General features: G+C 58.4%; 1 protein-coding gene across 1 annotated transcript in view; it reads left to right on the forward strand.

Annotated features, from left to right (window-relative positions):
* The window catches only part of EPHA10 (EPH receptor A10), a 42,725-nt gene extending 29,284 nt beyond the window's left edge, over positions 1 to 13,441 (forward strand). Inside the window, exons 8-17 of the mRNA XM_040231699.1 lie at positions 2,736 to 2,844; positions 6,423 to 6,484; positions 7,042 to 7,167; positions 8,194 to 8,379; positions 8,829 to 8,890; positions 9,126 to 9,329; positions 9,556 to 9,705; positions 9,948 to 10,141; positions 10,714 to 10,869; positions 11,017 to 13,441. Of these exons, the coding sequence (XP_040087633.1) occupies positions 2,736 to 2,844; positions 6,423 to 6,484; positions 7,042 to 7,167; positions 8,194 to 8,379; positions 8,829 to 8,890; positions 9,126 to 9,329; positions 9,556 to 9,705; positions 9,948 to 10,141; positions 10,714 to 10,869; positions 11,017 to 11,131 (1,364 nt within the window). The 3' untranslated portion in view covers positions 11,132 to 13,441. The remainder of the gene's footprint in view (positions 1 to 2,735; positions 2,845 to 6,422; positions 6,485 to 7,041; positions 7,168 to 8,193; positions 8,380 to 8,828; positions 8,891 to 9,125; positions 9,330 to 9,555; positions 9,706 to 9,947; positions 10,142 to 10,713; positions 10,870 to 11,016) is intronic.
* Positions 13,442 to 13,701: the final 260 nt, after the last annotated feature.

Consider the following 13,701-nt stretch of genomic DNA (forward strand, 5'->3'; position numbering starts at 1 on the left):
GGGAGGTGGGCAGGGAAGGCATCTTGGAGAGTGAGAGGCAGCAGAACAAAGGCTCGTGGGTTGGGCTGGAGTGGATGTGGTGGAGGCTGGGTGCTGGGGGCCGGTAGCTGAAGAGGACTGATGACTTCTGTTAATACGGTGCTTCTCATGGTGGATCCCTGGGTCTGGAAGATCCCCTGGAGAAGGAAACGGCAACCCACTCCAGTATTCTTGCCTGGGAAATCCCTTGGACAGAGGAGGTTGGTGGGCTACAGTCCACGGGGCCGCAAAGGGTCCGATAGAAACGAGCTACTGAGCGCACAGTCGGTAGACGTGCCGCTCAGCCCCTGGCCTCCTCTGCTGTGGCCCTGGCTACAGAGAGCGGTTCCCCAGTCGCAGAGCACTTTTTCCAGTGAGCTGTGACCCCGAGTCAAGATCACGAGGAGGACCGTGCTGCACCACTGTACTAGCTAACCACTGCTGTGTAGCCGATTACCCTCAACTCAACAGCCAAAACCAATATTCATTCATTACCTCGTGGTTTCTGTGGGTCAGGAATGTGCGTGTGGCTTAGCCCCTCACTGCAGCCCAGGTGTCCTCTGGGGCTGCGATCATCTCCAGGCTCAACTGGGGCGGAGTAGAGAGGAGGGGAGGGCAGGAGTGTGTGCTTCCCTAGTTGGACTCTTGCTGGCTGCTTGCTGGAGGCAGGCACAAGATTCCTAGGCTTCTCCAAGGGCTGCTCATAACCCAGCAATGAGATTCTTCTAGAGACTGTGAGAGAGAGTGAGGGAGCAAGAGGGCGCCCAAGACAGAAGCCGATCTCTTGTAACTTAATCATGGTGGTGATATCCCATCACTTGTGCTATATTCTGTTCGTTAGAAGCGAATGAGTGTGTTCAGCCCATGCTCATGGGGGAAGGAACACCAGGAAGCAGAGAATCCTGCAGGGCTATCTCAGAGGCCGCCGGCCACACCGATTTTCTCTGCATCCTCCATTTCCGTGTCCACCAGGACAGCTCATTTCAAACAGTCCTTGGTGACAGTTCCATCTTCTGCCACCAGCCAGGCCCAGGACCCTATTCCCCTTCTCTGGAAATGGGGGCTCTGAAATCTATTCTTTTGACCCTGACCTTGTTGGCCTCTGATTCTCCCTTTTTCTGATGTCACTCTTCCTCACTTGCTGTGTGACATCCTAATAGCAGCTCTTGAGATCTGACCACATCTGTCAGGCTCCCAGCCCCTCCTGGCCCCATGATCATCTCTCCCCAGCCTCTGCAAACTCTCCTTGTTGAAGCACTCTCCAGCCCTGCTGGCCCCCATTCCCTAGACATTATTTTGCATCCACCCCACTGTCCCCAGGACTGGCTCTCCTCCATCATTCCTCGCCAAGGCTGCCTACTAAAGTGTCTTTTTCTAATCCCACTTTATTCATCAGGGCTGCATAGCATCTTCCCCATTCCCGACAGTTATCCCCAACCTTCATCTCTTCCAAGCACCCCCCCTCTCTCCCCACTCCTGACCTCACATTCCCTCATTCCTCTCCTTGTGGGAAGGAACTCTGTCCACTGCTCTGTGCTCCCTGTTACCCTCAAGATAAAGCTCATCCTCCTGGCCTAGCATTCAAGGCCCTTCTGGGTCTGTCACCTCCCCCAGTTCCCTTCATCCTCCTGCCTTCCAGCTTTATCTCTTCATATCTTGTGTCTCTGCCTCCACGCAGCCTGCTTTCCAGCCAAATGGGATGGCTCGTCATTTTCCAGACCCAGCAAGTGCATCTAAGCATCATCAACAACACTGTCCATCTTCCAGGTCCAGTGCAGATGATGCCTCTTCTGCAAAACCTTCCCCATTGGCTTTAGGAAGAAATGATTGTGCCTCTGCTCAGCTCTGCCCCTGTCTCTGTTTCTTTTTTTTCATTGATTTTTCATTTTTGTCTCCCCTGCTGGTCAGTACATCCCTCTAGGGCAAGGATTCTGGCTCATTCATTGCCGACTCCCCAGGACCACTGCCAGCCTGGTGCATGTGTTTGATGGATGGATGGGTGGATGGGGCTGAGGGCCTGGGGTCCTCTTGGCCCCTCTGCTGGGGAAATAGTTCAAAGCAGAGGCTTTGGGAATCAGGTTTGAATCTTAAGGTCACCGTTTATTGGCTTTGTGACCTTGGGCAAATTACATAACTTTTCTCGATGTCAGTTTCCTCAGCTGCAGAATGGAGACAGTTCACTTTCCTGGCTTCTTGTGATGAAGAAACAGGATTGTTTAGTTATGGCACATAAGTGTGCATTAAATGTTAACTCATCATTCTTATTGTTAGAGAGGATGAGATGGTTAGATAGCATCACTGACTCAATGGACATGCAAACCCCAGGAGATAGTGGAGGACAGGGGAGCCTGGGCATGCTACAGCCATTGCTGTAAAGAGTCGGACATGACTTAGCAACTGAACATCAGCAAAAATTGTCAGTGACAGTTCTGGTTTGGGGTTGGGGAGCTCAGAGAAAAGGCCATGCTCCTGCAGAGCCACCTTCTTTGTGCATCTAGAGCTGGGCTGCAGTAGGAGTGACCTGCCCTGGGAAAGGACGAAGTTCCAGGTGCCACTGCGGTTGGTAGGGGCAGCCTTGGTCCCCGGTTGCTGGGAGGCCAGGCCGAGGGTGGAGGTGCTATGGACATCCTGCTGTGGAGTGAGGACAGGAGTCTGTCCTGGGGCTTACCCAGGAGCCTGGTCCTCTGCCTCTCTCAACTTCGTGGTTTTCCTCCCAGCCACCTCTGGGTCCAAGGACCAGAGCCCCGCGGTCGTCGTCACCGTGGTAACCATCTCAGCCCTCCTCGTCCTGGGTTCTGTGATGAGCGTGCTGGCCATTTGGAGGAGGTAGGTGACTGGTTCCAGCCTGGCTGTCCCCTGGCAGGCTGTGTCCCTGCCTTCAGGTACCTGTATCTGTATCCGCATTTGCACATGTGCGGATTTGCACAGGCGAGCATACTGCTGTGTAGAGACAGGCCTGACTGGTGCTGTCCTGGCCCCTCCCCCAACGCCCTGCTCCTGCTCAGCTGCTGTGGGATGAAGGGGATTTAGCTCCTTCACTCATTAAATGTCAGAAGGCATCGCTATGGAGGGGATTAAGCTCTGGCTGCTCCGGTGTAATTGGGAGCCTCCCGAGGCGCTAGGCCCCTAGCCCCTGCCCCCCAGGATTTGGAGGCGCTTGAACACAGGCAGAGAGAAGAAAGGCAGAAACTGCATGTGCATGTGTTGGGGGGGGGCAGCAGGGAGAGCAGGGAGGGGAGCTCATGTGCCAGAAATCCCCAAGCCCCAGAGGAGAGTGGGCAGAGAAAGGGGATGGGCGGAGGGGGACAGAAACGGAGCTTGGGTCTGGCTCAGCAAAGATAGAGTCCCTTTGGCAGAGGCACCCCAGGTGGGTTCCAGGCTGGGGCTGAGGTCAGCAGACTGGAGGGGTTGGGAAGGCTGCATGTGATAGGCTGGAGTAGGGGGAGCAGAGGAAAGGAATGAGCTGGTCCAGGGGGCACACGTCAGCATCCTGGAACTGCCTGCGGGCAGAGGAGCTTTCATCTGGCTCAGATGGGGTTATTTGCTTGGCCTTAAGTGAGGCGCTGAAAGTGACTGAGGAGGAGAGGATCTGGGAGCCAGCTCTGCCCCTGCCAGGTGAGTCAGGAAAGCAGGACAAGAGTAAAATCTCCTTGATCATGGAGCTTAAAGGTCCACAGATGAGACGCATTGGAAAAGCGGGAATGGACAGGAGCTGGGAGCAGCTTGTGCTGGCCGTGACCTCAGGGGCTCCAGGAGGCAGGAGAGGATGGGGGAGAGGTGAGCAAGAAGGGCATCTTTGGGCAGAGGCTGCAAGACAGGAGTGGCTGTCCAGGAGCACCTCAGAGACCGCTGCACTAGAGCAGGCGGGGCAGGCCAGGTGTGGATTTCAAAACCTACTCAAAATCAAATGGCACCAACATGGGAACCTGCCAGGTCCAGCACTGACCGGCAGGGACACGCGTCCCCAGCACGCATGCCCCCGCTTCCCTCGCCCACCTCCTCTGCTCCCCGTCTCTGCAGCCCCCGCTCTGTACAGTGGGGCCCTCACCTCCACTTGCTCTCCCAGCCGATCCTGGCTCACCCCAGTTCTCACTAGGGGGTGTCATCCTCAGGTGGAAGTGTCTCGCTTTCTCTGTCGCTCCTCCAGCCACTCGGCCTCACCCCCTGCACCCCTCCTTAGCTCTCCCGGATGTTCATGGACATCCTGTTCCCACACTGGATGACCTCACTAGCCATTGGACAACCTGCCCCAGCCCTTGGCCTCTGGGGTCTTTGACTTCATTTCCACAGACCCTCGCTCCTGTTCCGCCTCCGCTGCGCGCTCTCGTCTCTTGATGAGGACCAGGCCATCAGCCCAGTTCTGCTTGTGCCCTGCAGACTGCCGGTCCTTGCAGCTCACTCTCCCAGCTGTGTCTGCTGCACCTGCTCTTTGCCTGCACCACTGAGTCAGGCACACCTGCCTGTCTCTGCATCCATCCTCTCCCTCCGTTTCTCGAGAGGAAGTGCCATCCTTCCAGCCGGGATCAGTCCTTCTACCTGTTAGTGAAACCCACCCCTTCCTACTTGCTCAGGAGCCCTTACTATTGATCCCATCTACTTCTTCTCTATATGCTGGCTAACATTTGTTGAGTGCTTTGTAAGCTCTTGGCGCCAGTGTGATCAGGCAGGGCTGTCTTGATCCTAATCATATTAAAGAGAAAACCAGCCATCTGATCCACAGACAGTGAAGGAAGGACCTAGGGAGTTGGTCCGTGGCATCAGATTCCAGAGCCCACGCAGGGGACCGCGGTCATGACCACTCCATCTTGCGTGATCGCTTCCACTGGCATCGACATGTGGCCATCTCTCTCGAGTCTCCCTCAGCTCTCCCCCTTGAGTCTTCACGTGACCTTGCTCTTCTGATCCTGTTTCCTTCCTTGCTTCCTGTGACATCACCACCCCCACCACCTTCTGCCCCCGATTTCCCTTCTACTTCCCGCCAGTTTCTCTGGTGGCTCTTTCACAGTATCCTCGGTGGCTTCCTTCTCTGTTGTGTTGTTAGTCACTCAGTCCGACTCTGTGCGACCTCATGGACGGTAGCCCACCAGGCTCCTCTGTCCCTGGTATTCTCCAGGCAAGAATACTGCAGTGGGTAACCATTCCCTTCTCCAGGGGATCTTCCCAACCCAGGGATTGAACTTGGGTCTCCTGCATTGCAGACAGATTCTTCCCCATCTGAGCCACCAGGGAAGCCCTCCTCTCCTCTCCCCTATCTCTAGATGGGCGGTGGGGGGAGGGTCCTCAGACTTGTTCCCCGTCCCACTTCTCAGGCTCCCTCCTCTCCCTGGACAAGGCCCCCAGCTCTAGAACTTGTATCTCCAGAGCAGACCCTTCTTCTAAACTGCACCCCCCACCCCCGCCGCACGTAGCTAACTCCCTGCTCACTGATCAGCCCTGCTTATCCCAGAGGTGCTGCAAACTCGGATTTCTACACGGGAACTTGTCATCGCTCCACCTTGGTAAACGGTGCCTGCCTCGCTTCACTGGGCAAGCTGGAACACTACATTGGTTCTTACCTTTGCCCTCTCCCTTTCTGACCTCCAGCCTTCCCCAAGCCCCGTGGCCCTGTCACCTCAATGTCATTCTTACTTTTCTCCATCCCTGGTCACCCCGTAGCCTGAGCCATCTCCTGCCATCTCCTGCAGGGACAACAGCAGCAGCTGGGATGATCTTTCTAAAGTGCAAATTGAACCGTGGCACTCCCCTGCTCAAAGCTGCCTCCCCCTGGGGCTCTCCTCTTCCCCACCCCCAGAATAAAACCAAAGTCTTTATGTGGGCCTGCAAGACCCTGCCTCAGGGGCCCCCCAGTTGCCAGCCCATGACTTTGTTGATCATGATGCAGTCCTTTGGCCCACGGTGGCCTCTCTCGGGAAGCCATCCCTGATGGTCTCAACCCTGTCTCAGCTCCATGTTCCCACAGCATACCGCCCTTCTCCTTTGCTCGGACCTGTGAGTGGGCTTGTGGTTCCTTCTCAAGGTCTGTTTTCTTGACTAGACTGGAAGTTGCCCCTGGGCGCAAGGCCTGCCTGTTGTGTTCAGCTGTAGGCAGGGAGGCAGCTTGGACTTGAAGTCAGGGCATGGATTTGGGTGTCTCTGGAATTGCAAGAATTCATGGCATCTCAAAGTGAAAATAACTAGGAATGCGGAGGGGGTGAGTGGTTAGGTCGGGGGCTGGGGTTACATGTGTGCTGGGGGGAGAAGCTTCCAGACCCACAGGACAAGAAGGTCCCTCCCCTGGGGCACAGACCTTGTCCTTTTGGAGGGACAAAGAGGTGCCACCCTGGGTGCTGGTAAGATGGGAAGGGTTAGGACAGCCTGGCTCAAAGGATGACTGTGGACACCCCCACTCCCACCCCCTACCCCAGGCCCTGCAGCTATGGCAAAGGAGGTCGGGACGCTCATGATGAGGAGGAGCTGTATTTCCACTGTGAGTTGTCTGGGCCTGGCCCAGGGTGGGGCGGGCACCACCTCACCTTACTTCCTCAGTCCTCTTCCTGACTCCCCGTGTTTCAGTTCAGTTCAGTTGCTCAGTTATGTCTGACTCTTTGCAGCCCCATGGACTGCAGCACACCAGGCTTTCCTGTCTATCACCAACTCCTGGAGTTTACTCAAACTCATATCCATTGAGTCGGTGATACCATCCAACCATCTCATCCTCTGTCGTCCCCTTCTCCCGCCTTCAGTCTTTCCCAGCATCAGGGTCTTTTAATGAGTCAGTTTTTTGTATCAGGTGGCCAAAGTATTTATTGGAGTTTCAGCTTCAGCATCAGTCCTTCCAATGAATATTCAGGACTGATCTCCTTTAGGATGGACTGGTTGGATCTCCTTGCAGTCCAAGGGACTCTCAAGAGTCTTCTCCAACACCACAGTTTAAAAGCATCAATTCTATGGTGCTCAGCCCTTGGATACCTCCCCTCCCCCACCCCACTGCTCCAAGCACGGAGGCCCTTTTCCTCACTCCCATCTCTTTCTCCTCATTGCCAGTCAAAGTCCCAACTCGCCGCACGTTCGTAGATCCCCAGAGCTGTGGGGACCCGCTGCAGGCCGTGCATCTGTTTGCCAAGGAGCTGGATGCGAAAAGCGTCACACTGGAGAAGAGCCTTGGAACAGGCAAACTGGGCACCCGGGGAATCCTTGTCTGTGGAGAAGCCCTTCCTCTACCCCCTGCTAGCCCTCCCTGAAAGCCCCTCCTACATCCCACCCCAATCTATCCTGTTAGCCTGCCTCCACTCCAAGTCCCGCCACTATCTCTGCAGGCCTGGCCTTCATCCAGTCCCCATACTGTCCAGGAAGCCCCCGCCTCCACATCAAGCTGGGCCTCTGCCCACCAGGGTCCAGGGAGGGAAGTGGCAGAGGAATCTGTGAGCCTGCTTTCCTACCCTTTGCCTGCCCCTAAGGTCAGAACTCTCTCCCTTCAGGCTCTTTCAGAGCTGGCTCTGCAGACTGCCACTGGCATAAGTTTGGTCCCAGGCTTTCAAGGCCCAATGGGGAGGGGTGTTTGCAAGCTTGGGGTCCAGGCATACCTGAGTTCTAGCCCTGGCTCTGCCACTGACCAGGGGCTCGTCCGTCTTCTGCTCTGAGCCTCAGCTTCTTATATGTTAAATGGGCATGATATCTGCCTCAGAGATGCTGTGGGAGCGTCCCAGTGCTTAGCCCAGGCCCTGGCTCCTAGCGGGTGAGTGCTCTCGCACGATCAGTGCCCTGGCTTCCTTGCTTCGTGTCTGCAAGCTCTCTGCCCCTGTGCTGAGAAGGCAGCACTTTCACCAGGAGCCCAACACTCTATCCCAGCACTGTCGGCAGACTCACTGGGCAGAGGCCGGAAAGGGGCAGCGTGGTGGAATAGATGTCATGGTCTCCCAGCACACCTTTGATGTGCTGGCACGCACATAGTCCTTCCTTTGAGGCTTTGGAATTTCCCACCATGGGAGGCAGGGAGGACTCTCCATTTCACAGAGGAGAAAACTGAGGCCAGAGGAGGGGCAGAGCAGACGGTCAGTACTCAGTTCACCAGGATTTGAACTCAGGAGCCCCGAGTCCCAGGCCAGAAAGGGCCCGTGAGCCAGAAGCTGCTCACCCTGCCCGGGCTGGCCAAGGCCGCGGCCTCCGGTGGGTGTCTGAGGTGCTGTTCTCCCCCAGGGCGGTTTGGGGAGCTGTGCTGTGGCTGCCTGCAGCTCCCGGGCCGCCAGGAACTCCCCGTGGCCGTGCACACGCTGAGGGAGGGCTGCTCCGACTCGCAGAGGCTCAGCTTCCTGGCCGAGGCCCTCACCCTGGGCCAGTTCGACCACAGCCACGTGGTGCGACTGGAGGGTGTGGTCACCCGAGGTAAGGCCGGTGCCCCGCCAGCATGGGTGGAGGGAGTGGGAGGAGTCCGCGGTGTGGGAAGTGGGGTGCACCACGCCCCCAGGCCCTCTCTGCTCAGTCTTGGGAGGGAACCCGGCACGGCCCAGCCTGGGGAGAGGAGCTGAGCTCTCTATCACTGACTCAAGTGGCCTCTGACCCTGCGTGATCTCTGGATGTGCGGGGACACTCTGGGAGGGCATCCCTGGTGATTTCTGCAGCTAACTTGCTGCACATCCTCACCCTGGCCTTTGTCCCCCTCAGACGCCACCTCTCCTGCTGTTCAGGAGAAGAGGGCAGGCAGGAGAGGGGCGAGACTCAGGGAGCTGGGCCTCGGTCCAGGCCACCTTGGCGCGGGGCGAGGAGTGGGGAGCACGTGTACTCACGGAGGGCAGCAGGCACCTGAGCATATCTGTCCCCCTCCCTGAGCACAGGAAGCACCTTGATGATTGTCACCGAATACATGAGCCATGGGGCCCTGGATGGCTTCCTCAGGGTGAGTGGCCTGGGCCCCAAGGGGTACCGATGACTGAGGTTCTCTTGGTCCCTCACTTTTCCCTTTGGTGGGACTTGGGGTTGGCCTCATCCTCTGTAGAGATGCCCTCTGGCCAGGCTGACCTGGCAGGTGACGCAGACAGCTGAAGCCCAGAGAAGGCCAGTGACTTCCCTGGGGTCACACAGCACCAGGGAAGCGAGGGTGCAGCCGGCCTCCATCCCCTCCTCCCTCCCAGCGGCATGAGGGCCAGCTGGTGGCCACGCAGCTGATGGGGCTGCTGCCCGGCCTGGCGTCGGCCATGAAGTACCTGTCGGAAATGGGCTACGTCCACCGGGGCCTGGCGGCACGCCGGGTGCTAGTCAGCAGCGAGCTCGTCTGCAAGATCTCCGGCTTCGGCCGGGGCCCCCGGGACCGAGCAGAGGCGGTCTACACCACCATGGTGAGGGAGCCCTTCCCTGCGTTCCCCTTCTCCCCCACTCCCACCCCTCCCTCCAGCTGTCCATGCCAGCATGGGCCTCGCCTGCGGCCGCCTTGTGGGTTCTCCCTTAGATGAGCAGCTGTGGGCAGGCAGGTGGGGTGGGACCCCGAGGCGCTCTGCCGGTGGGGAACGCTGGCTGTGACTCCGGCCCCTCCTGCCCCTGAGCGGCTGGCCCGCCTGCCCGCAGAGTGGCCGGAGCCCGGCACTGTGGGCCGCCCCCGAGACGCTCCAGTTTGGCCACTTCAGCTCCGCCAGTGACGTGTGGAGCTTCGGTGTCGTCATGTGGGAGGTGATGGCCTTCGGAGAGCGGCCCTACTGGGACATGTCTGGCCAAGATGTGAGTGGCTGCGGTGGCTCCAATGCCTGGCCTTCTGATCCTGCTGCCCTCTGACCTCAGGCCCCAGCTCCCTGACCTCTGCCCATGAACCCTTGTCCTCCTAGCCCCAGGCCCTTCTTTACTGTCTGTTTCCAGTCCCTGCCTGGCCATTTGAGTCTTCCTGGGGATGGGGTAAGTGTGTGTACTGGGGGCCCTAAAACCTCCTGTCTGCCCACCACTCCCCCACTGCCGCCACGGCCTAGGTGATCAAAGCCGTGGAGGATGGCTTCCGGCTGCCGCCGCCCAGGAACTGCCCCTCCCCACTGCACCGACTGATGCTTGCCTGCTGGCAGAAGGACCCGGGTGAGCGGCCCAGGTTCTCCCAGATCCACGGCCTCCTGAGCAAGATGATGCAGGACCCAGAGCCCCCGAAGTGTGCTGACACCACCTGTGCCAGGTACAGCATCACCTCACCTGTCCCAGGTGCCTTCCCAACTGTGCCGACACAGCCGAACTCTCGCCTGTCCACGCGTGCCCCCCCACCCCATGTAGGTGCCCCAGGTAGATGCCTTAGGCACATACAGCCTTTCATCTCAGTCATTTCTGCTTGTCCTGGGTTTTGACCCGGGTATCCCGGGTACAGTGACCACGTAAGTAAATGTGATAGTCCTAACGAGTCTGTAGTTCGGATAATATGAGTCACCTCCCCAGCTCGCCTGCGTATACCCTACCCCAGACTGTTCCAGACCCTCCCGGTGCCTTTAGCTGGCTCCTGTACAGCCTCTCCACCTGCCCTAGCGTCGTGAACCCCCGCCTGGCTCTGAGAACACCTGGAACCCTGTGTGAGCCAGGCCTGCCCTGGGACTCGGTCATCTTCTCAGATAGCCTGTCCTCAGATGACCCATCCGTTATCTTCTCAGATGACATCACCTGTCCTTTCTCAGATGGTCGCTCCTCAGGAGAGTGACTGGGTCTGAGCCCCAGATCCCTACTGTCGACTGACCACAGCTCCTTCACCCCCTGCCCCAGGCCTCCCACGCCCCTGGCGGACCGTGCCTTCTCCACCTTCCCCTCCTTTGGCTCCGTGGGCGCATGGCTGGAGGCCCTGGACCTGGGCCGCTACAAAGACAGCTTCGCTGCTGCGGGCTATGGGAGCCTGGAGGCCGTGGCCGCCATGACTGCCCAGTGAGTCTGAGGAGCCGGGGAGCCCTGCCCCTGCCTGCATGGGAGGCCCAGCTTGTCCTCATTCTGGGTTGTTCCCTGGGGAGTGGACTGGAAGGGAGAGAAGACGGTGGGGATGAGCCAGCTAGATCTGACCAGCCTTCTTTCCAGGGACCTGGTGAGCCTGGGCATCTCATCGGCGGAACACCGGGAGGACCTCCTCAGCGGGATCGGCGCCCTTCGGGCCCGGGTGCTCCAGCTGCAGGGCCGGGGGGTGCAGGTGTGAGCAGCCCCACTCTTCTAGCCCGGACCCCAGGGGGGCTGCCAGCCCCCAGCCCCACCCAGGACCCCTGCTGGCTGTGTTCCACCTGTGCAGAGGGGAGAGCCCAGAGCTTGTGTGGAGCCGCAGTCTTTCCCACTTCCCTGCCTGTTCCCCTCACTGCCCCCGGTCTGAGCACCTTGGCTGACTCAGTCCCCACCTAGAAAAAAGGTTCAAATCCTGGGGAGGACCCCTGAGGTAACAGTGGGAGGAAATACAGGGTCACAGAGACCAAGGTGGGCAGGGGCAGGGAGGAAGACATAGCTTTAAATGGCCTGGGTCATGCCCTTCTGTCTTCCGCACCCACTGGAGTCTGGGGCCCACCCCAAAGGGTGCCGCATTTCTCCTCAGACCAGCGGGCAGCATGGGTCCCTGAGGAACGGGCTGCTCTGGGATCTAGCAAGGACCACCCGTCCTGTGGGCCATGGCTCTTCAGCTCCCTGTGGTCCAGCTGGGCCATGTCTGGACCCTGGTCGTGAGACCCAGGCGGGCAGAGGTGGTGCTGAGCTCAGGGGCTGGACCCTGAGGACCCCAGACTCAGGAGCTGATTTCTGCTTCCCCCACCCTTGGGCAGACCATTCTGGGTGAGGGTCCCAGTGCTCTCCTGAGGTCCCACTAGGTGTCCCCTACTACTTTGCATTCCTTTTATAAACTCACTGGCCAGGACATCTGGGAGGAACATGAGGATAGAGGTTTTCTGTCCAGGACTCCAAGAGCTTTGCTCCCAGCCCTGGGGATAGTGACTCTCAGAGAAGGAGCTTCTCTAATGGGCCAGTTCAGTCCTTACCATACAGGCGGGAAAACCAAGGCTCAGTGAGGAGTCTGGACCAGAGCTGGGCTTGAGCCCATGGGCCCAATTCCTGATCCAGAGTGTGGCTCTGGAGAGTCCTTGGTCCTCTGTGTGTCACCAACACTCTTCCCTGAGGCAGCCCAGGGGTACTCTGAGGTGACTCTTCTCTTTTGGAAGCTTCATCCCCTGTACCACCCAGCCCTCATGAAATGCCTCTTCCCTCTGGGTCCTCTTCTGCGGGGCTTTGGCAGGAGTGGTTGCGCTGAGCTGACTCCAGAGCTCCTCATCCAGGAGGGCTTCCTGGAGGTGGGAGTGATCATGAGGCCAGGGCTTTCATAGGACAGCAGGAAGGCAACTGGCCCTGGATAGGGTCACCCCTGACATACACCTGCTCTGGGGTGTGGCTATGTGTGGGTGGGATGGGATGGGGTGGGAATGGTTCAAGGGCTACAGGATGGGGTGAAGGAGACACAGCCAGCCCTTGGAGGGGCCAGACGAGGCAGGGAGATAAGCTCAGGCTCCAGGAAGTAGTGCACGCCCCCTGCTGGCAGACCTTGGGGCCTGAGGGCTGGTGGGCCGGAGGGGCAGATGGGCACTCTTGATGTGTGTATATGGAGGGGTGTCTGGGAAAGTTCCCTGGCTGAGTCTGATGCATCCACTGAATGAGACCTTGGAGGAGCCGGGGGAGGGCTCTTAGGGTTGATGGAGGGCCTAGGACAAAAGGAGTCCAAGCAGAGGGGCCTGCAGAGCATCCTGGAGGAAGGAGGAGGCAGTGCATCCCTGGGAGTGCTCCGTGGTGGGGGTGGGGCCTCCCAACAGTGCCTTTAGCCTCATCCTGCCAGCATGGCAGGAGTCCCCCAGTCCCGCTCTCCATCTCCTGAGCACCTGTCTCAGCTCAGTGTCCTGGGGGTGCCAGGAGAGGCTGAGACACTGCTTCTCCCTTGGACAGAGCTGGAGGGTCCCTTGCCAGTGCCCTCTAGACTCTGCCCCCACTGCCCCCAGGAGAGCCTGGAAAGGACACGCCAGCACCCCGTCTTGGTGGAGGGAGCCTCACCCCATCTGCAGCTGCATCAGTCATGCTCTGGGGGCCAGGGTATCCCCCACCAGCAGCTGTTCTGCAGAGTCCCCTGGCTGTGTTGGCAGGACTTCGGTGTCCAGGGTAGACCTCCCTTCCCTTGAGGAGTGAGGTCCCAGCATCCTGACGGGTCCCAAGCCTCAGCCCCGCACAGGTTGCCGGTGTGATGTGGGCTGATGGCTCCTTGGGAGCCCTCTACAGATCTATTTTTATATGGAACATAATTATTCAATGGATATAGAGAGGTGGCCTGCAACCTGCTCCCAGCACCCATATCTGAGCCCATCCAGGGAGGGAAGGAGCTGGTTGGGGGTGGGGAGAGTGGTTCCTTTGACTAATTCTGGAGATGTTTTTATATTTCTTGGGATCTACATGCAGGACAAAGTAATAAAAACTTGTCTGTGCCTAAAAACTTGTCTGTGCCTGTCAGTATGGTGCCTGTCAGTGACAACTGCTTAAACATTAAACTTGTATGGGAGGGTTTTAGACCACTATGCCCCCACAAAGCATCTGTCTGTGATCTCTCAGCGAGAGACCCATTTAGGAGATATAGCAGTGTGACTGCGGCTACTGTAGGGGTGAGGGATGGCTTCCCTGAGAAGGCAGCACTCTGAGGTGCCATTCCCTGAGATGGACCACTTAAAGGGAGGGGAGCCAGGTGGATAAGGGATG

Source organism: Oryx dammah, unplaced genomic scaffold (assembly GCF_014754425.2).
Source record: "Oryx dammah isolate SB20612 unplaced genomic scaffold, SCBI_Odam_1.1 HiC_scaffold_28, whole genome shotgun sequence".
Taxonomy (NCBI): domain Eukaryota; kingdom Metazoa; phylum Chordata; class Mammalia; order Artiodactyla; family Bovidae; genus Oryx; species Oryx dammah.